The 25548-nt window shown below is 36.6% G+C and overlaps 1 protein-coding gene across 5 annotated transcripts in view; it reads left to right on the top strand.

Annotated features, from left to right (window-relative positions):
• Nucleotides 1-25548, top strand: part of LOC134538078 (eukaryotic translation initiation factor 4 gamma 1-like) — a 167666-nt gene that overhangs the window by 83081 nt on the left and 59037 nt on the right. For all 5 annotated transcript variants that reach the window (XM_063379072.1, XM_063379070.1, XM_063379075.1 and 2 more), the window contains one exon: nucleotides 1350-2280. In XM_063379072.1, coding sequence (XP_063235142.1) covers nucleotides 1350-2280 — 931 coding nt within the window. The remainder of the gene's footprint in view (nucleotides 1-1349; nucleotides 2281-25548) is intronic.

The following is a 25548-nucleotide window of genomic DNA, read 5'->3' as shown; positions in this document are numbered from 1 at the left end:
TCTCAGATCTCAGTTTTAGGTTATGATAATGTTAATACCATTGTTGTGGCCTTGAAGGCTTTTAGAGCAAGGGCAAGTGATCAGAACAAGGAAAATCTCTGCATCTCACTCTCTCCAGCACTATGGTAATAATCTGCCATCATGTACCATAATGTTTGGTGTAGAATACTATAATTTGTAACACAATGTACTATATATATTGTTCAGAGTACCACTATTTTTTGATTTTGAACCTATTTGTTTTATGATAAAAAAATTAAATTGCTGAATATCCGTGAATTATCATGAATATATATAAAAATTTGGGATTTAAATCATATTTAACTTTCATTTAAAAAATTTCTTAATGTTTATTAGTGTTTGGTGATTTTTTTGCAAATCCATAAGTCAAAATACTAAGGGATTTATAGGTTTTTGTCCTCAAAACCTTGGTTTTTTCCACCTTTTCCATTTATGGTTGGTCGTATCAAAATTGTATTTTGGACAAAGGGTTTTGGTATTTCTCCTTTGAGTTGCAATATGTTTAAACGGATGTGATGTTCGTCACAGTATGAGTGTTACAGCAATTTTTCTCTTTTTTTTTTTTTTCTTTAAAAATTCTTCCTCATTTTTACCCCATTGGTTGGATTAATGAACTCGACTGAGATTTTTCATGATTATATTTTGTGTATCAATTTTTAAATGATTTGTGAAAAATTACGGCAGTTATTGTGTACATAAAAATGTGATACACAACACACACATGTATATAACTTTTGAGTTGACAATAGTTTTGTGGTCTATGGACCATGAAACAAAAAACTATATAAAAATTTTCAGGAAGTCTCACAATGCTAACGGCTACAACAGGTAGCATTTCTTCGAAATCTACCTAATAGTACTAAAACCGTAACCAGCAGACATCAACAGTGGTACTGAGAATGCCATTAGGTTTACAGATAATCTTAAATGCATTAATATAACTTTTAATATTTACCATAGTCCTGAACAAACTTTTAATAGAATCTAAAAATATTGGCACAAGTTCTGTTTTGGTTTGGTCCGAGGCTTATTCTAAATAAAAAATCATTACTTCCTACAAGCCTGAAAGGAAAGGAAGTTAAAACACCAGAGTTCGTAAATTGTTAATTTACTGGCAATTACCTGTACATATTTTTTACATGTTGTATGCTCATTTATGCTTTTAAATATTTTCCCTCCTAAATGTATCTTAAACCTAAAAGGTGTAGTAGTCACACTGCTGATCGGACCTTTACATAGTTCCTTCTTGTTTTTACATTGCACTTATTGTCTTTGCCTTGAATTATTTAAGAACATGTTGTTTTGAAAGCAATGATGTTGTTTTGCAGAATACTGGTCCAGGGAGCCTGGATGTGGTGGCTGACTTTGCTGCAAGAGTAGCGAAAGCTGCCAGTGAAGAGACGAGTTCCTCCCCTCAGCCAAATATGCACTCTCCATTGCCAGCAGATGGCGATTCTCAAGTGGTGTCTGTCAGTGGCCCGGACACAGATAGTTTACCAGAACAGACAATTAGTAAACAAAATATTTCACCTATAGAAGAAACATCACATTGGAAACAAAATCAATCTCCCTCGTTAGGAAGTGTATCGAGCACAGCGGAAAAAAGTGACGTGAACTTGGTAAAAACGGATATTAAGATAGTGAGCAACGTTAGCGCCAAAGCGGCTTCGTACGTGGCGTCGGAAGTGCCCCAGCACATACCGGTGATAATCAACCAGTCGCCGTCGTACGTGGTGTCGGAGCCGCCCCCGCACGTGCCCGGGCTGATGGAGTTGTCCCAGCACATACCCGTCCTGGTGAGCTTGGAGCACCAGGGGGAAGTGCCCACCCCGGTGGTGAGCGCGCTGACCAACAGCCCCGACGTGGAGCTCCAGCACAGGCCGGCCCCCGCACCGCCCCCGGCCTCCCCTCGCAGGCGGCGGGGCGACGCCGGCGACAAGATGGGCGGGCCCAACGTGGCGGAGTTCGTCCCCGGCGAGGCCAAGGCCCGCAAGAAGTCCCTCTCACCGGCCGAGGAGCCCCCGCCGCAGCGCGCCAGGGAGGTGGAGAAGGGCGCGGCGCGAGGCCGCAAGGACGCTGACAAGAAGCCCCGCGGCCGGGAGAAGTCTTCCCAGGGGAGGGAGAAGTCCCGCCGCGAGACGACGCCTGCCCCGGTTCCTGTGGAGGAGGCCCCCGCTGCCCCCGCTGCCCCCGCTGCCCCGCAGGCCTCGGAGACGAAGCAGCCCAACGGAGATGCCCTGATCGTGGAGGGCTCGGAGGGTGAGTCTTGCACCTCTCCTCGTAGCTGTAGGACTGTACAAGCCCTCGAAACTTGACCATCTTGGTTGACTCTAAAGGTTTTAACATTTTTAGCTTGGATATTGCTGCAAAAAAAAATGAAGAAATTTGTTACGTCGTTATAAAAACTTAAAAATGCCGTAAAGTTTCAGCAGTTAATACTGTCAACTTATCCTGTTTTTATTAAGGTTAGGTGCAAATTACAAAAATTTTGAGAAAAAAGTTATTTGAATTTGAAACTTGTATCTTAAAAAAAATTAGTATCTATTAAAATAATTTTTTGTTTGTTATAAATTAATATTCACTTGGATTTGCGTAATAGTTATAAGAAATAAAAAATTTTTGTAGACACACCATTGCTGGTTACACTGTTTCGTAGAGAAACCTCATAACGAACAAATGGTGAATACGCAAACACAAAAAAATAAGTGAGAATCAGTTTGTCTAAAGTGATGCATGAACAGCTCTGAGAATTTCGTGGAAGGAATGGTCAGAAAAAACATAACAGCACAGATGAACATCGTGGGCCGACACTGAGACGGCCCACCACAGCGACTAAGAGACAGTCTGTACAACATGACGCACAGGCGAACCCATACACGATGTGACCAAACAAATACACTCTCCCTTGAAGTAATGGTGTTCGATTTGCACTGTTTTGAAGTGACACCAATCAATTATGGCGGTGATTGATTCAAGTAGCTCTATTTTTGTTTACGCAAAGTTTTATTTCTGTGTGCACACAATGGCAACAGCGCTTGGGTAGCATTATAATTCTCTTTGACAATGTAACCAGCTATGGTGTATGTCAAAAAAAAATTTTTTTAACCTGTTTTATGTATTGCAAGAAATGAAATAATGATATTTATTTTTTCTTGTTGCACTATTGCCTGTTCTTAGCATTCTAACTACTGTTAATTATTGTTAGTGATGATGGAAAACATCATTTATAATTTTACTTTACATCTTTATAGCATTTAATATAGCATTTAAATTATGTATTGTTTATTGGCATTTTTAAAATTTTAAGCATTTCCAAATGCAGCACGGTTTTGATACGTTTCTCTTACATCTTTTTTCCTATTTAATAAGTTCAAACAGTGTTACAGTTTATTAAATGTCTGTAACATGAAATGAAAAAAATATGCATCTTTAATTGCACTGCCCTTGGATGTGCACCAACTGATTTGTTCAGCCCATATGTAAAATGGTGTTAAACATTAACCTTAATTTATGTTTATATTACTACAGGTAAGGAAGTAAATATGTTATCCCATGGGCAAGTTTGGCACAGGGGACATTTTGCTTTCAGTGACATGATGAATAAGGTTAACTTTCCACAAAAAATGTTCACTTACTATTATATTGAATCTGGTAGGTGTGCTGCCAATATTTGTTTTTAAATGCGAGGGAATTAAATAATGATTAAATTAACATTTTCTTGTAGTTTCCCTTTTTGAAAAACTAAAGTGCTCAGAATCTCTATTTTATGGTATAAATTGACAGATTGTAAATTAGGGCTAAATAGTTATGAGAATTCTGATCTTTAAGTAATTTCCTTAATGAAAAGCATCTGAAAATGGTATCTTTGATAACTGTATTTCCTTATTATCCTAGAAACCTTACCTAACACACAGTTTAATGATTTTAGAGTATTTTTAATGTACTAACGTAGCCAACTGTTCTAACAATTTACAGTATTCTAAATCTACCTAAACTAATAAACCTTTCATTTTAATTTCAGGTACAGTAGAACCCTGTTATAACGAATCTGAAGGGAGTAGTTTATATGTTCACTATAGAGGGGAAACTTTATATTAGGGAAAACTTTTATATTGGTAATAATTACTCAAAAGCAAAATCTTAACTACACATAGGCCTAAGCCAAGAAAAGAACGAATGAAAATACTCAAAGCAACAGTTTTATGAGCAAATGCAGATATTATTTTTAATGAACTACACATGTACAAACTTTCTATTACCTAATGGTTCTTGTGGACATCGGCGTATTATACTTTTTTCAGGCATTTAATACTCTGTGACGTTTTCGCAGCTTGAGAAAGAAGATTGTTCAGCTTGTTTAACATTGTACTTAATGTGGATGTTGCAATTCCCAGTTTCTTTGTTATTAACACATGCAGGACAGTGGGGTTGGAGTCTACCTTTTCAATAATGTCCAGTTTATCTCGCACAGATAATGCCTTACGTTTTTTACCGCGTTTTGCACCCATTTTATGTATGTATTTTTTTATGAAGCACATTTGCAGCTTAATAACACAAAATTCTTTTTACTGTCAAAAGTAAATAAACGAAAAATAACGAGTCTGACGCATCAAAGATCACTACGTATCATTTAGTATCACAGTTTCTAAAGCTGGAACGAAATTTTCTCACTTTCTATGCAGTCCACAGAGTTCTATCTAGTGGTAGTCTTACGAACTATGCTCGATCAAAATGTCGGAAACGTGAACGATCAAAATGAGACGTAAAAATATTGAATTTGCTGCTATAATGTACATATGTATTTATGTGGCGGTAATTTATGATTAATTTTGATAACATATTAAATGTACACGCGTTCGCCCATTCTTTAACTATGCAGGGAAAACTATTTTTTATTTTCACGAAACTGATCACCATTTTTGGCTACACGTAGCCTACCGAGGCCACTCGAATACGACTTGTTTATATTATGAACAGTGGACAATCGAGTAGCGTATTGCGGAGAAAAACTTCTATATGATCCAGAATAGACGTTTTGTGAAAAAACTTGTAATTATATGAAAATATTTGAAATAAATGTGCATTATGTCTGCAAAATTTGTTCGTGGTACACGGGAAAACGTATCAACATTCACAAAAGTTGTGCGCTATGTCCAATAAATTAATACATAACCTCACATTATTTTGCCGGGACTGAGACGGAAATTCACAATAAACGGGAATTCATTATAGGCGGGTTCACTATAGACGGGTTCTACTGTAATAAAATTATTTGAATATCAAAATGCTTGATTATAGAATAACCACAGTAGGTAATTAATTATAACTGAAAAAAACAATGTTTTTTATTAAAAAATTCTGCTTATGTGGCAATTCACTGAGTCTGCATTCAGCCTTGATATGTGAGCACTAATTCACTTCCTTAAGGGGGGGAGCGTGGTATGAACTGCATTTTATTTGCACTGATTTATGTTAATCTTGTGGATGATGTCATAGTTAATATACAAAAAAAAAAGATAAGTTATTTTTAGGAAAATTTATTCCCATTTTTAATTTTATTACAATTTTATTGATTTTGCATATTTATAGAATGATTCCTCAGAGAAAACTATTGGTTCTTTATATATAAAAACTACCTAAAAATATGATAGAATCTTAATTATACATACAGAAAACAACATGGATGCAATATAGCATTATGTAACGTCTGTCACACCATTTTCATGGACGTAGAAGCAGGTTTTTATTGTTATTTAGGAGCTTCTGACTTAAACACACATAATGAGAAAATATGGCCCTGGTGAGAGTTGCCATCTATGGAACAATAATTTACTACATGTGGTGGACCTCATGTGCTTTATTAAATGTGAAACTTGACTCTCCAATGGATGCGAATGCCAGGTGTTAAAGGGTATGTGAAATATTTTTTTGTCTGGACCATCTTCAAAGAATTGAGGACACATGCTAACCACCAGAAGTCATATCGGCACATCACGAAACAAACTATTTCAGGAAAGTTTAGATCATCATCATATCCTGTTGACATTTCAACATCTCTAAATGATGATGAAAAAAAAAAACTTTTTAAAGGACACAAGGGGAAAGCTGTGCAATTTTTAGGTGCCTTCAATAGTCCGGGCTGATAGGTTTCAGGTTTCAAGAATATCTGCTCACCCTTGGACTGCTGGATTGTGCTGAATGCGAAGTGTACAGCATTGATGTTGACCTTAGCCCACTCTTCAAGCTGCCAGGTGTCATAATTTACTCATTGTGAATAGACTATCTTGATGCTAGTCTCTTCACAGTGTCATCAATCCCATCACAGGATCTTTCCCCATGAGAGGTGACAAGATAACACCAAAGTCTTCCTCATGAAAGCACAGTTTCATGAATTATAGCCGGTTCTTATATTAAGCTGCACATTCATCAGAATAGAAATATATATATTTTTGATGGAGATGAAGTAGTGTGACTCGATGAACAGTAACCTACTTAAAGAATGAGCAGCGGTGTTGTGATGAGTAATACGATCGGAAAAGACATCATAACTGGAGTGCTGCAACTTTCTGCCTTTGTCGCTCCTTGAGTAGATACAGAGTGATTGTATTGTGGCTTGTGCATTGTTCCAGTGATAACCCTGGACAGTATCTTGTAAGATAAAGTAGTAGATTTCACTGAATGGAATCATAGAGTACTGAAAACTCACTCTATTTAGTACTGTTTCCTTAGTGTGACTAAGAAATAATTCCTGCTTTGCTATAAAATGGTGTCTTAAGAGTTTTATTTAATTCCTCACATAATTTAGTAAAAATCTCTCAAACTTGATTTCTTATCGATCTGAACCCACTGTTTGAAAATAACATTTTCAACGGAATTTACTTCAAAACATTCTTCCAGCCTATTTCTCAAAACATCTTAATGTGCAGTTTGAACACTCGCCAAAGTAGCGCACTGCAGATGGATTACCACACACACCATTGTTTGTAAAACAGCTTGTTAGGTTTTACATGATACAAGTAACTTCTTTACAAGCATAAAAAGGCTTGTAGCAATTGCTGTTTTTCTAAGTTTTGCAGAAGGGCATGACATAATTCCTTACTCTACTTGGAGGGTTTCTCCCCCCCCCCCCTCCCCCCCCCATTTTTTCATTACGAGCTCTGTAATTATCTACACCAAATTCATGTTGAATTTGTGTATTGTACAGCTAAAAGATGGTTTTTAATATTTTTATTCTCACACATGTATTTGTGGTTGACAGAAACTTTTCAACTGCTTGAGCATTTTATCACTAGGGGAAGGTGTTTCATCACTGCCAGAAGTTGTACTGGTCTGCAGAACTTTGAGGTTTTAAAGCTTCACTTGCTCTTTTTAGTTCTTCTGGATATCTCTTTTATCCTAATTGTTATTGTATGGATGATTTGCTATACAAACAGAAACACTAAGAGTGAAGCATTCCAACACCTTGCTGTCACAATAGTTCAGCAATGAGTTATTTGCCTAACATGCAAACATGCTTAGCCGTTGCTGTCACCTAGAACATGCAGTGTATATGTGCACTTACAAAAAAGATCAGCAAACAAGTAAAAGCAAAGTAAAGCTGCAGTTATGTCAATTTTTTGTTTATAATATAATGCATTTTATTGATAGCAATATTTAAATTTTTACGGGCACTACCAAGAATTAGCTTCATATTGGTAACCACATTATCACTAGAGACGGAAAAAAATGGTGTAATGATTTTTACGTGAATTTTCGCGAAATTATGCGAATATTGTGGTAAACAACAACAAAATGTGAAAAATGGCCTTTCTCGCAAAAAACTACGAAAATTGGTTATGTACATTACCTTGGTAGATCGTTTCGCGAGGGAACAAATTAAAAAAAACTACGTCAGCCGACAAACAATGTTTGTAAACTTGCCAATAATTTATGTTAGTAGTAAATAATACAACGTTGGGCATACTAAGAACATAAAAATAATATTTGGTTTCTGCAATTGAAATGTAAATACGGCGGCCATCATGGCTTCAGTCAAGATTATGGCCAGCGAAGGGGTATATAGCCAGACTGCTTGACAATTGTGTTGCTAGCAATGCTCCAGTGAGAAAGCGTTCTAAACTACCAAAAATGTTATGTAAATAACGAGATTGAATTTTTTAAAAACAGAGTCCCAAGTGAAATAAAATTAATTAAAAATTTTAAATCACAGTGGAACGTTTGATTCCAAAAGACACGGATATTGGAATATTAACCATACATTTGCGCAGTTGTAACACTTTTCAATATATCGATTTAGTAATCAATCCACTATTTACTGCACGGAATAAAATCGATACGTCAAATTCTTGTTTACGTTCATAAACAATTATTTTTGGTGCTTATATTGTGTTGTGTTATATTGTGGAGGTGGCATCATTGTTTTGTTTTTTCTTTACCGCGATGCCAAAAATTAAAGCCACACCCGAGTCGCGTGCAGCAGAGTTCAAATCTGAAGGGTTGTATACCTCAAACAAAATTTTGATTTGCAAATGGTGTAATTGTAGAGTGGACCATGAAAGACGTGACACTGTTGTCAAACATGTGCAAGGCAAACATCACATTAAAGTAAGGTTAGGTAGTCCCGGTACCAGCAACAAACGCCTTGCAACACTGGAAGAGGTAGCTATAGTTGGAAAGAAGATGAAAGATGACATGGAAAATTTCATTTTGGAAACCACAGAAGCATTTATTTCGGCGAACATACCACTTGAAAAGTTAGATGACAGTAAATTCCGTGACTGGATAAACAAAAATGTCAAGGGAGGTGGGGATATTCCTCCGCTAGTTCCCTTCGTAGAACATATATCCCCAAATTAGGCGAAAAAATAGAAAATGACATTAAGAAAGAGTTTGAAGGTAAAGATATTTGTGTCCTTTGTGATGAAACAACTGACAAAGGTGAAAGATGTGTTTTCAACATTCTCTTTAAGAAATTGGAACCAGCCAGTAACCAGACCACAAAGCTAGTTGCTTCCACTGTACTTGATTCTGCAAACTATGCAACATGTTCGAAAGAAATTTTGGATACTCTAGCAAAGTATGGAATTGAATTTGATTCAGTTAATGCCATAGTGAGTGATTCTTCTCCTTATATGACAAAATGTTTCAATAATCTGTCTGGTTTACTGGAACATGCAGTTCATTTGCAATGCTGGGCCCACAAGATGCACTTAGTGGGCAACACTTGGCAGACTTCACTAACACTGTTAAACAAAACAGTGGCAAAGATCAAGAATGCATTTTTGAACAGCAGGAAAAGGAAACACCACTACTTATCCTACATATCAGAAAAGTATGGAATGTCCAGTGGAAAAGTAAAGGTGTTTCCTGAGCCAGTTGTAACGAGGTGGAATTCGTGGTTCCGTTCAGTAGTTTACATTTGCAGCTATTTTGATGATGACATTGAGTTCTTTGCATCATCTGGTAATTCATCAGACTATGACAACAGCGGTATTACTTGGCTAAAGGAGAGGAGCTCTGCAGAACTGCTACAAATCAAAGTTGAGGCTAAATTTGTTTTAGAATACTGCAAGCCAATTGAAGAGCTGATAACTTTTCTTGAAGGTTCTTATGCAACAGCACACATCCTGTGCTGTAAACTAAATGATATAGAGACAAAACTACAGTTGCTAAGCACTGGATAAATCGAGCAGTTCAGCCCTTGTATGGTTTTGCTTGAGCAGTTGTATGCAGTTAAGAAAGCTGAGGAACTGTCATCACTTAAAGCAGCAGTGAAGGCACATTCCAAACTTCAAGATTTGAAGAAAAATGATTGCTGCAAAAATGTTTTTGAGCATGAGTGTTCTGCTTAATCCCAGAAACATTATGAAACCAATCCCAGAAAACAAACAGCTTCAGAAGGTTATGAACAACATACCTTTTATCAAACAACTTGCCCTGCAAACCTTTTTAGAAGGTTTTCATGCAATGAGAAACACAATCGTAGAAGATCTAGGGAGTTCAGATTGTTCTGAAGTAGACATGGTGAATCTGCTGTGCTCATTGAAGGCTGACCATAGTGATTTTGCTTCAGGATGTTTGAAGGCAATATGGTTGCCAACCAGTAATGTGGACAGTGAGAGATCATTCTCCCAATACTCACTTGCAGTGAGCGACAGGCGCCGCAATCTTCTGCCAGCAAATGCAGAAATCTTGACAATGGTTAATTTTAATTAATGGTCAATGACTCAATGAGTGGAGTGCAGAACAGTTATAGGGATCATATAGGAGTTCTACGATTTTAATTAATGTAGATTATTTTGTTCATTTTAGAGGTTATTGATATCGTCAATAATAATTATTATAGTTTATGCTTAATGCATAAAGGTATTTTATTGAAAAATAGATAGTTTTTGAATTTAATTGACTACAGAAATTAATGATGGGAAATATTTAAGTTTTAAAGGCTTTTCTGCGAGTAACCTAGTCATGTATGGGCTTTTTTTTTTATAAAACCACAAAACACCGAAATCCTTAGTTGTTTAAAACGAAATTAACAAAAATATAAAACCATATTTTCCTGTCCTTAATTATCACACAGTAATATTTATATATGATTTCATTTTGAAACTTTCAGTACATGTCAAAAAAAAATGCAGGTGAAGAAAATTAATTTATTTTTGTTCAGATTTTTCAAACTATACTGTTAAAAAATAAAAATAAAACATTGGGTTTACCTGAAAAATTTAATTATTTGTAGCCCTATCATAAAACACATATTTAAGAAAATTTCAAGGGCTTTCAAATGAGACCTTGCTCAGTTCTCGGTTTTTTATTTCCGACATGAAAATTGACATGTCCTTGTGAATATATTTAGTGTTATGCTAAATTTTGCTTATTGTAGTTTATATAAAAATTGGTGCAAATAATTGTAAGAAAATTATATATAATGTCCCAAAAAAGTCTTGAAATTGGTTCACCAAGTATTTTTCTATAAACTATATATTACTTTTTTCTATTGATACTTTCTAAAAGGAAGTATTAAGGAAGCAATCAGATTTTGACTGTATTAATTTTGTAAATTTTGTTTTGTCATGGATGTTAGATCTTGTTTGTACGTAGTGGCCCAGTACCACTATGGCAATTATAGCTTGGAGGACACTAGAAGCCAGGGTTGTGGATGCTGCTTACAATACTGGCGTAGTACAGCCCGAAATTCTATGTTTCAGACTTGCTTGTTCTTGTTTTGAATTGTTAGAATTTATATGCATATTAAATAAAATGTTTAAATTTAAGTGTGATATAATACTGCACCACTGAAATAAACTACATAATACTGAAAATTATGATAAATTATCTGTCTGTATTGAACAATATAAATAGTTTTTTAGGAAAGGTCAGAAAGTAATACAATGAATCTAAAACATGATTTAAAAATTTATTAAAAAATATTTTTCTTAACATTTTAACTGTAAAGTAAGGTTTCTTGTAGAATTTCTCAACTATAACATAGTTTTAAAAATAAACAGAATGTTTTTAGAAATTATCAATGATAGTAGCAGTCTGTATTTATGAAGGTTATTTATTTAAAAGTTTTACAGGGTGTCTACAAGTCACGAAAGTCCCAAAAGTAACGAATTATGATGCGAGGTCACGAAGTCACTAAAGTCACCGAATTCGGTACAAGCTCGCGAAAAATATTTCTATTGTCGTATTTTCACGTGTATTTATTGGACACTAAGTGACTGTGTAATTGGCACAGCCGTATTTTTCTTTAGTATGGTTTGGCCTGCGATAGAACAAAAAACTGGTGAAATAAGATACCATGAAACGCAGTGTTGAAGTTCAATGCCATGTCAAGCTGATTGTCGTGCTATATTCGCTTTCGTTGTTTCATTTTTTAGGACACAGGCTGTACGAGTCTAGCATTGCATGACGTATGAAAGGTCTCATATTTGTACGAGGATTCAGAGGTTTTCAAACCATAGATGTTACAGTATACTACCGTATTTACTCGTATAATTGTCGCACACTGACTGAGGCGCGATTGGAACAGCTGTAAACACAATGGAACAGCCTGCTTTCATGTGGCGTGGCCGTGTGGGAGGAAGGAATGTGAGTGCGGGCTATCAAATATAGTTTACATGGAATCAGGCAGAGTGTGCGCGCTGAATGCAATCGGTGTCCTATCAATATCCGTACTTGACTACGTGCGTGCACTCTATACAGGCATCAACATAACCACACACAGCGGCGACGGAAAAAATGATTGAAAATTTAACTGAAAGAGAATTTACACATCAGAAAACTTTGTATTCATGTTTATTAAATAAATAAATTGTAATTTCTATACAAATAATTTATTCCAACGTATAATAAAGACAGTACAGAGCAAAATGGCTTGATCAAATTGTTCTCACATTTAATGGGAAATCTTTGTGTGAGAACATCATAAACAAGTTTTACATAATTTTTTTATTTTTTAATTTGTACTCAATGGTCGCACCTAACTTTTTTTTCATAAAATTTGGTAAAATTGCTGTGACGATTTGTGAGTAAATACGGTACGTACAACTTGTTACGATAACGATGCTTTCCGCCTCCGCGTCTATTTGTTGTCACACTTGGTAAAAACGTACGTAAATAATATCACTGGGAACTTATCCATGTAGTAAAGTACGGGACTTAGTGTGTGTGTCATAAAATAACTCAAAATGTGTTTTTGTTTACGTGTTCGTGATCTTTATTTGCATATACATTGCCAAAAATCTAAGAAATGTGATAGTGCTGCAAATTACGTACAAATGTGTGCTTAACCATTTTGCGATTTCGAAATTAAAAAAAAAGATGGGTGGAAAATTCCATAGTTTTGAAGAGGGCCATCGAGATGTTGCAGTTCCTAAAGAAGTATGTTGCCGCTGTTGAAAAGCATCCACCTGACTCTTGAGAACATTTTGAAGATAAAATCATTTTTGGCTGATCCATTGCTTTTGTCAAAACTAGAGTTCATGTTGTCAGTTTTCTTGCAGTTGGAACCTTTTTTGACTATATTTCAGTCAAATGACCCATTGCTACCTTTTCTGTATGAGGAACTACACTCTTTGGTGTATAGCTTAGCTTGTAGGTTTTTCAAGGAGTCTGTTTTAGCTGATTGCAGCAGTGCAACCAAAATGATTGCTCTCAATCCAAAAGATCTTGAACTTCTGAAATCTGTACAAAATGTAAACATTGTATTTGGTGCAAAGTCTGCATTAAAGAATTGTAAAGATGTTGAAATTATGCTCTTCAAAAATGAGTGCAAAACATTCATCCAACATCTTTTTGGCAAACTCTGCCTGAAATGCCCTTTGAAATTTAAAATTGTTAAGGGCATCCTGCCTGTCTCCTATTATTTCAAGTGAAGTTTTGAGAACTTCTAGGATTAATATTGCACTTGTAGCTTTAGTAGGAAAAGAATCATTGCAACATCAGATGCAGACTGTGTCGAGAGAGTACCTGTGATTTTGTGAAAACCCAGAAGTCCAAAATGCTGTGAAAAAATTTGACAGGAAAACACAAAAATTACATACATTCCTTGTCAATCTACATACAGATTCCAGAATGGACAGTAGTAGGTTGATTACATTTTTCCAGAAAATACTAGTCATGTATCATGGGAATGCTGCAGTAGAAAGAGGCTTCTCTGTCAACAAGGAGTGCCTTGTAGAGAATTTAGAGGAAGACTCTCTAGTCGCTCTACGCAGTATTTATGATGCAATTTCTTTAGTTAGGAAATTATCTGACCTGGTTATTACAAAATCTTTAATTTTGGCTGTTAGAAATGCATCTGAGAGATGACAAGAAGCTCTAAAATCCAAACAGGAGAAAAAGAGTGCAAAAGTACAAGAGAAGAAAAGAAAAACCTCACAATTGAAGGAACTGGAAATGTGTAAAAAAATAATTGTGGAGCAGATTAAGGTAGAGATAAAGACACTGAAACTCAAGATAACAAATCTGAAAAAAACACATAAAAAAAGTAAAAAAAAAAGTGTTTTTGTTTAGAAGACTGATATACATAGGTATAACTTTGTGTGCAATCATGTACAAAATTGTGTCTTTTTCCAAGGTTTTATTAATTCATATCAGTATTATAGGCCAGTTAGGACTTTATAGACACTATTTATTTGTGAGATGAACATTAAAAAAGAGACAATTCATTGCCAGAAGTTGACGAACTAGTATAACATCTACCTATCAATAATAATATATGTTAGCCTACCGTTTAAGTGTTTTATCAGTGTAGGCAAATCATGTTGTAGAATTTTTTAATTCAGAAAGTATAGTAAATACACAATCTTCTCATTAGGATAACATGTCATTTTAATTTTGGTGGTCATTGGTAGTTTTTGGCCTCATGTGTAATTTTTTTGTAAAAGTGTAGTTTAGTCAAAAGTACAAAGTAAAAAAAATCAGGAAAAACATGTTGCCATTTTGGTCAGTTAGTCACTGAAAAGGTCACTAAAAAGTCACTAAAATTTATTTTGTCACTTCTGTAGACACACTGTTTTAATAATTAATTTTAAACTTTAAAATGTGTTCAAGCGTAAGTTAAAAACTTTCAATGGAAGCAGTTAAACAAATCAATAAAAACAGCCAAGTTAAAAACCTTTCAATATGGTCAAGGTTGCAGACAATAGGTATCTTGCTAATATTTTGAAGGTTATTTATTTCGTCCATTGAAAGTTGACTGACGGATGGAATTTTCCTGGCCGCCTGATTGGCTCCAGGTCACTAGAATGACGGGCGGGCGAGACTGATCATTGTTAGTCCAGCTTCATTTAAAATGAGATTTGATTTTAAACATGCCAAATTTTTAGGTGTAGTATTTATAAGTTTTGAAATAATTGTAATCAGTAGTTTTGACAAAGATTATGAAAGAATATATCGTAGGCGTTATCTACAATTCTTTGGCGATGTATGATGACATGGCATTCTATTTTTAGCTGGTTGTGTTACGGTACGCGAGTACCACAATAACGGCACGTGCGACAAGTGTGGAACGAGGAAGTGGCGAGGTCGGAGTAGTTCCGTAGTTGGTAGTTGGCGTGCGCGGCGCTAGCGGCGCTGGCGGCGCTCGGGCGGGGTCTGCGCGCCGCCATGTCGTGCGGCGACCGTGGAGTGCAAAGTGCGCGGCGAGGCAGCGTTCAGAAATAGCCGCGAGCCTGCGAGAGGCCCTGGAGACTGTGTGCGGTGCCGTGCCTCGTGTGTTATGCGTGTGCGCCGCGCGCCATGGGGAAGAAAAGTGAGTACACCGAAGCTATGCTGCTTCGTAAGGGTGGTGTCCACCACGTGGTCTTTCACGCCGCTTTTTTCGACACTTCCCACTATCATTACGTAATTTGGTGGGTAAAATCATTTAGATTATTTTTATACTTTGCTCTGCTCGTGTTTTTTAGACTTTTTTATTTAATTGTTACAGTTTTTGAAGAAATGTAAGAATACCGGCGCGGGGTTTATTGGTTACAACAACGTGACTAATTGCCAGATACTAGATTATTGGCTCGCAGATTCGATAACTGTGCGTGACGCTGCGGTGTGTCTTCTATCTGCTCTTATATAGTGTTAAAGTGAGCATCGTGTATCAAAATGGTTGCGCAGCCATCTTCTCTCGCGTCTCTTCTGCTTTCTCTGGCTACTGCGGTGTCGACCTTCTTCCATGTCTGCCGAGGGTTTCAGCTCCTCTTCAAATAAGCCGAATAACTTTACTGAACTAAACGAATTAAAGTTTGAATAAACGTTCGTACGTTAGGGTGCAAACATTCCGGGACGGCCAAGCTAATACTCTCATAAACATCTCTTTCCAACTTCATGCCGTTACACAATCTTCCTACAAATTTTTATCAGTGCGCCAGATTCGAGCACAAGAGCTTACATTCCACTCAAATGCGATCAAAGTATAAATGTAATTTTGATAGTAAATTTGAGAGCCTTTCATTACGCGTAAATTTTCAGTGTTGTTTATTCCGAGAAAGAATATGCAATCCGGGTAGTGAATTATCAAACTAAATGTTTTTTTTAATCAAATTAAGTTTTTACAAATACTTTCCCCGTGTCTTCTACTCGCAACAGAACATTTACTGTAATTAATTGTAGAATTGTGTAACTAACTATAGCTAACTGAAATCATTTATGCTAGTAAATTAGTATAGGTATTGCGTTGGCAACAGTACAAGTGCTGCCAAGTTTACGTAATAATTACTTAGTCACCCGTTTACAAAATTATGGAGTGTTATTTATTCATCATGGAAACCGAAAACTTATGCCTGAAATATCGTGTGTATCGATGTTTCGTTTAATAAATCTGGTTCATGTAACAGATGGTAAACTTTTTTGAAAGTAATTCACGTTAATTTAAAACTTATTTTGGGCTTTTTGAATAAGGGGTTTGCAAGCTTGTGTGTGTATTTGTAACTGTTGAAACTTTATAATATAAATTATTAATTTAATTAAGCATTTGAAAAATTGATTTGCAAACCTTTGTTTTTATTTGAGTAAATTGGCTAGGTTCAATATAATAGTACTATTATTATGTGAAGTCTAATTTTTTTTACAGGTTACGTTGTAAAGAGTGTTGAGTAACAAATTACGTAACAGTGCTTTACACGGTACAGCAAAAATAAAAATTTTGATATACATCGACCTGCTTATTGTCAATTAACTTTGAAAAGTTAATTCTTTTTAACTGCCCAAATTGTCAAGTCACTGAGGTATGATCACACTCCTCATGCAGTTGCACTTTCTACTGCGAACGTTACTATACGCTAGCTTTCAGTGCTCGAACATTATAATTTTCAGCTGGACTCAAATCATCTGTCCTTCGTTCGTCAATCGCGTGTCATTCAACCATTCAGATGGCCCGAAAAAATCTGTCAGTTCTTTAAAACCTTGCCAGGCTTGACAACTTTCGACTGATGAAATTAACCTCATAAATGTCTGAAAGGCATTATCTTTATTTAAAAAGGTTTGTTAGTTTATTTGTAAGCTATGTAACCTTTGCTCATCACTTTCAGCCAAATGTGACAATACACACCCCCAGCTGGGTACTAACGCGTATAAAAAAAATATATCTAAATGAAGAAAAATTGCTCTGCCCACAATACTAACAGTTCCAGAGCCAAAAACCACGTCTAAAACCCACAAATCAGAATGGGGGCAGACTTAAAGAAAATATTACAAAATGTTAATATCAAAATTCAAAAGCTTTAAAAAATTCTTTACAGCAGAAAATAAGAGATAGGGTCAGTTTGGTACAGCTAAGAAAAACTAACACCGAAATATAGATAAGCATCTAAAATTTATTTTCCTTAAAAAATTGTTAACTTTGCCAAACATGATGTGTTCTGAGAAAAAACATTACATTGCGTAAATCACGTCGCATAAATAAGTTGATCCAATTACTATAACGTATCAGGCAATACATAAATTCCTTATATAGCAGATGCGATCATGTTTAGTCCAACTTCGTTGCCACACTCCATATAAATATCATTACTTCCTACAATAGATTTCCTTTATTCCCTACCCGGAACGTACATTTATACAACTATAAAATTTAAATATTATATACGTTACTGAAAAATAATTAGGAAAAATTTCAAGCCTTTGCTGGGGTCAAGCAAAACTTACTAAAATATTAAATTTACAAATACGTCGTAAGAGCTCCCATGTGAAGTAAATTCCGGCTCCGGCAATATAAACATGTTATAAAAGCCTACTAAAAATATATTTCTTAAAATTAAGCCTGGTATATTATTATTACAGAACACCAAAAAATATATGTAAGTTCCAGTTCAAGTACACGGCCGTGTGATTCCATTTGAAAAGGTCCGTGCGCACTAAAGCTGGGAAGGCTTATTAAACTCAACGAGAATACCTGTTTCCACTGGTAAACTTTAAAAATAACTTTTAAGTTCATTTTACGTTTAAGGTTGAGACTGCCGCAACATTACAAGTCAACTTGAAAAAAGTACGTAGATTTCCCACACCTGTGCCAAAAACATGCAAGGGGCACTTGATATCCTCTTCTGAAAAGTGTTTACCGTATATTTGCATAAACTTGCAAATGCTCAAGCACACGTCCGTTTGCGGTGAAGGTCACGCCCAACCGGCCAAATGGGACGAACAGCTGACCGTTATGTGGCGTGCATCGCCCTCGTACATCACAAAAACGTAGCTTCTTCAAAAAATCAATACAACTGATAACTTCCCAGTCCAATCCACCAAGCTTCGTGCTTTTTAAATTTAAAAGTTTACGCCTTTGCAAAAAAAAAGAGTAGGCTACTGCACACAGCATACACGTCGTGTCGCCATCAAAACCGGTGCCAGGCCGACCGCCCTCAACGGCCGCGGAAAGCCGACTACCCTGCCTTGCTGTCCGCACGAGCGCTGTTGCATTTCTAGCGGTGACTGGAGGAACTAAAGTCAGTTTATAATGTCTAAAATGCCAATTCAAAATACTTGACGTAAAACTTAAATAAACCAGGCAATAAATAAAACTAATAGTAAAACATAAAAAAACTGAATTAAATAATTCAAAACTTTCTAAAGCTGACTAACACGATGGCTTTCGGCCCGCCTCTAATGGCCAATATTAAAATATTCAGGGTGTCTACTGACCCTGGAAAACCTGGAAATATCAGGGAATTTTGTAATCAGGGAAAAATCAGGGAATTTTTTTAAAAATCAGGGAATTTTTGTTTGGTAGGTTGTAGTTGGCAATATATGTTTTTTGTTTATTGATCAGCTTGCATTGACGTGGCATCATGTGTATCCCCTCCCATTTTTATTTTTGAATGGCAAATAACGAACAGTTCCCACGTCAAAATTATTTTATTTACCATCGGATTCGGAAGTGGCATCAAATCACGTGATACAATCTGGTTCAAGATGGTCTGTTATCCTGCTGACATGACGTGCTGCAGCATGTGCTTCCCACGTTCAGATTATACCGATAGGTGCATTTAATTTTAAGTATTTATGGATGCCCTCAACGTAAACTGGACATTTTTGTTAGCGTTGAAAATACATATCACAGACACTTTTGGTGAAGATTCACCATCGTTGCTAGAAATTGGTAGCTGTGGGCTTCATACGGTCCATGATGCTTTCAAAACTGGAATTTCTGTTACACAATGGGACGTTTTTAGTTTTTTGAGGCACAGTTACTATTTGTTTAAGCACATATCTGCAAGGAGGGCAGATTACATTAGAATAACTGGATCACAGCTTTTTCCCAAGAAATTTTGTGCAATCAGATGGAATACTGCAGTTGCTGAGCGTGCCATGAAAACGTTACCCCACCTAAAGAAATTTGTTAGTGAAGTTTCTATTTCATCTCTCTCTTTCAGTGTAGTGAAATGTGCTCTTGAAGATAATCTTCTAAAAGTAAAATTGACATTCTTCCATTTTTTGGCATCAGAGCTGGAATTGTTTCTCACAATGTTCCAAAGTGAAGCACCCATGGCACCTTTTCTCTATGATTCACTGGTTTTATTAGCTTTGGCAGGAAAATTTTGAAACCAGAAGTACTGAAGAGCTTTAGGGAGAAACGCAATGTATCTCGATTGGATGTAGATAACCAGGAAAATGTATTGACTGCTAACAATATCAAGTTGGGTTATGCAGTACGCCATGCCATAAAGAAAGAGAAAGTACCAGAAAAGTCTGTCCTGTTACAGAAAAATGATAGGACTTGTCTAAAGGTTATGGTAAAAAAACTTCAAGACAAAAGTTCCCTGAAGTACAATCTTACCAAGGGAATTTCCTGCTTATGTCCGTCTGTGGCTTTAAATTCGGGTGTGAGGAAACAACGTGTGAAGTTCAGTTTAGAATGTTGTCTTCAAAACAGGTGGCTATCAGGACAAGAAGCTGATAACATTGAGTGATCATATCAGTTGGTATGTTCCTTGCAAGATTCTGCAGCACTGTTCTCGTCTTTTTCTCGAGAAGACGGGCGCCTTGATCACTTGTGGATGCTCATTCTTAAGGCATATACAGTAGCTTCCAAAACAGGCCTTCTAAAGTTTGTGAGGATGGTGTTGGTACTTTCCCATGGAAATGCATCATTGGAAAGAGGATTTTCAGTGAATTCTAATCAGCTGACTGAAAACTTGCAGGAAGAAATACTGATCGCACAAAGACAGATGAATGACTTTGTTCAACATTCTGGAGGTGTAGAGCAGTATGTAAGAAATGCTAGTTGTAGGCGTAAGGAAGCCCTGCAAACAAAACAAAAAGAAAAGGAAGCTACAGACAAGAAGAAGGCAGAAAAAAGAAGAGTTGAAGAGGAGATCAAGGCATTGCAGTTGAAGAAGGCTCGAATGTTGGATTTGGCTCGTTCTGAAGTAAGTGCAATAGACGCAAAAGTTGAGTCACTGCGAAATTGATGGGAGCTTCCTTTTACTAATTTTTTTTGCAAAAGGAAGTGTGTGAAATATTTGTAGCAGCATGTTTTATTTGCCATCAATTGAGTCACTTTGGCCACGTTTGGAAGAAGGTAATTTTTTTACTAATTTAAGTAAGTTGAAATACTTTGAAACCCGTCAATGTAATATTATGCAATTTTTTTCAGTTTCTTGGAATGTCGTAATTGTGTTAAAGAAAACCTGGAAAAATTCAGTTTTAGACCTGGAAAACCTGGAAAAATCAGGGAATTTAATTTACTAGATCTGGTAGACACCCTGAATATTTGAAAATTGGAAACAAAACTAAATTAAACTAGAGTTTAATTTATAAATGCTTAGCGTACATGGTCGTCAAACTGATAAACCTTCACAAACGAAATTTCCAACAAAATATAAGCCTTAATATTTGGCATCCAACTGGAAAAATATTATGACAGACATTCGGATCATTGTGAACCACTCGGATCATTGAGAGTCCAGTTTTAATTTACAAGTTTTTCTCGTTAGTCATATTGTAATTAATTGTAATTTATTGTTTTAATAAAGGACGAGAATGTAGCAGTTTTATGACGGAAGCATGTTTAATTCTATGAAATAAAAGTGCAATTAGTTCGTCCTTGAAATACGGGTCAGACACCTGTCATTTTCGCTCGTGTGTGTAGAGCTCTTGAGTTTCAATAGTGCTGTTGTTTTCCCTGAGTGAAGTAGTCAGTCTTTCGACATTGTTATCGTAATGATGCAGCACTATCGTGGTAGATAATGAAATGAAGTTGCAACCTATTATTGGTACCTTAATTAGGTTTTTTTTTTTTTTTTTAGCACGGGTCGTTTTTATTCCAAATAAAAATATAATTTACAAATTTCAGTTTGGAAACGCATGAGGTTATTTTGCCCCTTATTATTGGAATAAAATTACGTTGAGATTCTGAATATAAAATTAAGTGTTTTTTTTAAATGTAGCAGCTTAATAGGATTTAATTGGAGAATTATGTGCCTTAATTAGTGTATTATTAGGTTCACATTAAAGGCCACTTTACCTTTCTCTGCCTCTACTTGACTTTCAGAGCGTCCATCGAGCGAGAGGCGCGGGTCGTAGCGCGTGTAGCGAGAACATCCCTTATAACGTGCATGTTACCGGTTAATGCAGAAATGAAGATTTTTATGAATGGGCTACTTAAATAGTACGCTTTTCGGAGATTTGCAATAACTTTTGCGGCTGGTGAGAAGGCAGGCAAGGTGGTTTAAATCGTAATGGTCAGCTTGGATAAATGTTTCACAGGTTTGTGGTTACTTATTTCTTCGTTTCCTAGTCTGCTGGCAGTGCGTGCTAAGTGGCAACTTCATTTTGCTTGGAGATGTTTTGGGAAGTTAACGCTATGACGTCAGTTTTTGCATTGTTTTACATAACGTCATTCTGTTCGACAAGAGCTTTGTCATTTGTCTTTAGATAATTTTTGTTACTGTAGCGTTAAAATACACATACAACAGTATTATTGGGACTACAGTTGCTGGGTTTAACTTAAAATGGAAATTTTTGGAAGCAACTTTAAATTTACTTTATGCCAGCAGCCAGCCAAATAAAAAAAAAAACTTTATAATCGGCCTAGTAAGTGATATGTATTTTGACAAACATGTGAAATTGTAGTCACTACAACGTTCGTAAGCCAAAATAAACCATATTTCATTGGCCAGTTTATTTTAAAACGTTACTCATTAAGACAACTCATGTAACCAGTTCATTAGAGCCTGCATATTTGACATATTGCACTCAACGTGTGAATGCTTGCGTAAACACACGCTGTGATGGCCGAACAACTATCGACCCGGTATTTCATTAGTAGAATGTGAGGCTAAATGCTGAGTCCCGTCTTTTGGTTTGTTTGAAGATACGACAATGTGCGGTTTTATGCAGTGTTGCAGGGCTTTAATTCGTTTACTGTTTACCAGAAGCGAAATGTCTTTATAAAGTTTTTTTTTGCCTAGAAACACATGAAGTATATCTATAAAAACCAGTATTTTGATACAACCGTGTATTAGTCAACATTATTATGTTAGTTTGGAATCCCGTATTATATGATTGACTGTAAATGAGAAGTTTCAGCCGTGCTGTTGGACGTTAGCGTAAGTAGCTCCTGCCGCGTGCATGAGCCCGCCAAGTGATAGCTGAACTAGGCGACTGCTTATCAGCTGCCCACAGTGGGATCTGCTTGGGACGTAGCGAGCTGTCTGTCCGCCACTGGCTGGAGATCAACATAGGCTGCTCCTGAGAGCTTTATACAACAAAGAAATTATTGGAAATTTGTATAAATTGATTTTCGGTACATTTAATGAAAATTTAAAAAGAGTTAAGTATTTTTGTTTCAAACCTGTTATTTTCATGCCTATACATGTTTATAATATTTGTTTACATTTTCGGGTACTTCGTTTTCCGTTTCGAAGTGACTTAACGGGGAACAAATACAACAAAATTGTGCACGAGGCGATATAAAAATTTAACGTTAAAATGTTTTGTCAGGGAATAATATTTTCGCGCTATCTTACAGTTTTCATTGGTGAGATGGCAGATGCAGATGGTGCTGTCAGACCTGGGAAGTTCCAATTTCGCCAGCTCCTGTCGGACATATCCGCTCCACGCGTCTGTACCATCAGCACCTGACGTCAGGGCCGCAACTAGAGTCTCTGGCACCCGGGGCATGAATTGATTCATGCGCCCCCCCCCCCCCCTCTTTTTTTGCACATACCACACCAATAAAGCGGGGTGTCCGGGGGCCCTCCCACGGAAAAATGGTGCTATTTAAGCATTTTCCATACATACATGTAACAATTTCTGTGCTACTTTAACTTCCATGCAAAAACTTTTTACCAGTTACCAGTTGTGGTAGGAATTACAATGCAAGCGATTTCGGCGCCCCCACAGCTTTGCGCCCGGGGCGTATGCCCCGCTTGCCCCCCCCCCCCCTTCCTAGTTGCGGCCCTGCCTGACGTCACTGGTTATGTAAACCAATGAACTGCCATGTTCCTGTCCGCACCATCAGCCCCGACACATCAGCCAGACACAAGTGTGGCAGGCACCGACCCCCGCGCTGATGCGGGTATGGCGTTTGTTGGTTCACGTGACCTGTGACGTCAGGTGCTGAAGATACCCTCTGACGTCATTGAAAATATTCGCCACTAAAAAGCATGAAGGGTACAGACTGTAAAATCGCGCGGAAATATCTAATTACAAATGTTTTAAATGTATGTTTATATAATTTCGTCAGGAGCACAATTTTGTTTTAATTTATTCGTGAAGTTAGATACTTTAAAACGAAATATGGAGTAGCAGAAAAAAGTAAAATGGTAAACGTGAGGAGTGCACGAAAATGACAGTTTATTGTCCAAATATACATTCAACATTTGGATAATTTTTTTAAGAAAAGTATCAAAGTCCCATTAATATGCATTTGCATAAATCTGTGGAGTAAAGCCAAGCTAAATACCGATAGCAGTCTACCGTGCTCCCTCTTAGACAAGTGAATGTAGTTCACTGCTAGAGGACAGCTGGTCCAACAACGCGGTCAGGCAGATCGCGATAGCGCGAATGTGGCAGGCTTTTGAGTGTCACATTTCAGGGACTGGTGTAATACCAACACTCCTAACTTCACCGTCAGTTGTTTTACGTAAGTGCAAGTTCAGAAAACGTCATCTTTCAAAAGAAAAGAATATTGCTATTTAATTGTTTGGATAGTATAAAGACACGTGAAATATGCTCAACTTCTTCGTAATTTTTTTATTCGCTCCATAGTCTAGCTTTAAGAAAGAACAATTCAATGATTTTTCGGCTGGAGTGAATTGTACGTGCTGTATGTGGTGAAAACGTATTTTCGTATAAGGTTAAATTTTTTTTTTGGGGGGGGGGGGGGTTGATAAAGAGGGCAGGGATGTAGTTTGCCCCAAACACTGTTACACGTGGGGGTGTTTGCTCCTACTGCTTTGCGACAGAGAATTTCCATAGAAGCATTCGCATGTTTTCTTCCGGCTAGATTGGAAGTACGCACGTAGTGGCGCATGTCTCGACCTTGGCGCCGCCATCTTGTCCTCCCAGTGACGCCGAGCGCAACATAACCGCTCTCTCGGCGTCACCTGCTGCGCTGCTTACCTGCGCTGACGTCACACACGTCTGGCCGCTTTCACCCAGCGCGGCCATCTTGTGCCTGCATTTTGGCAAATATTGTCTCACTTGCGTCACCATTCAGTTCGATAGGCAGTTTGCGGCCCAACAACAAATACAAGAAAGTTATTTCAACAAATTCATAGGAAAATCCTTCAATTGCAATGGCAAGAAAAAATTTAACCAACTTGGTGTGTGACACCCAGCTAATCCATACCTAATCTTTTGAATTTCAATTTCGCCCAGTTTTCTTACATATTTGAGTGAAATACTTTGTATAGTTTCAGAAAAAAAGTATATATTTAACAGTATTAACACTTAAAATTCTTTTTAGCCTATCCGTAAATTTAATGTACAAATAAATAATTGTTCTTGAGAATTCATTCCAGTAAAACTTCAATTTAACAATCACCATTTGGACCAGGGCTGTGAGTGATAAATAGATTAATAACAGAAATTTCTTAATACTGCAATGTGATTTCACTGTGTGCTTGGAATGAAAATAAAATTCTATTGCAATAAATAACACATTTTATTTTATAAAATTATCAATATTAACTTTAATTATGAGTATCATACAGTATTATATGTATACTTTACAACATATGTACTGCTATGAAACCTACATTACTGTACAATAACCTGCTTCTCCTGCATTTTTGAGGCTTGGGCTTTTTGTGAGGCTATGTTCCATATCTTGCACAGAAGTGGGATCTGTGTTCATACGTGTTTTTTTTAGAAGATGGATAAACAGAAACTGATTGATATCAAAGTTTTACTGTGCTTGTTTAGCCCATAACGTTTTTTCTATTTTCCTTAAAATGTTATAACTGTGTTCTGTTGTTTAGTTGCTATAAGAATGTATATATAATTTTAAATATTTACTAACTGTTTAGCAATTAAAAGCTAAAATTTTGTCACGCAGTAAATAGTGTCAAATGCTTTAGAAATTGAGAA

The sequence above is a fragment of the Bacillus rossius genome, chromosome 13 (assembly GCF_032445375.1).
Source record: "Bacillus rossius redtenbacheri isolate Brsri chromosome 13, Brsri_v3, whole genome shotgun sequence".
Classification (NCBI taxonomy): Eukaryota; Metazoa; Arthropoda; class Insecta; order Phasmatodea; family Bacillidae; genus Bacillus; species Bacillus rossius.
Note: the sequence above shows the minus strand (reverse complement) of the source record. Positions and strands in the feature narration are given on the sequence as shown.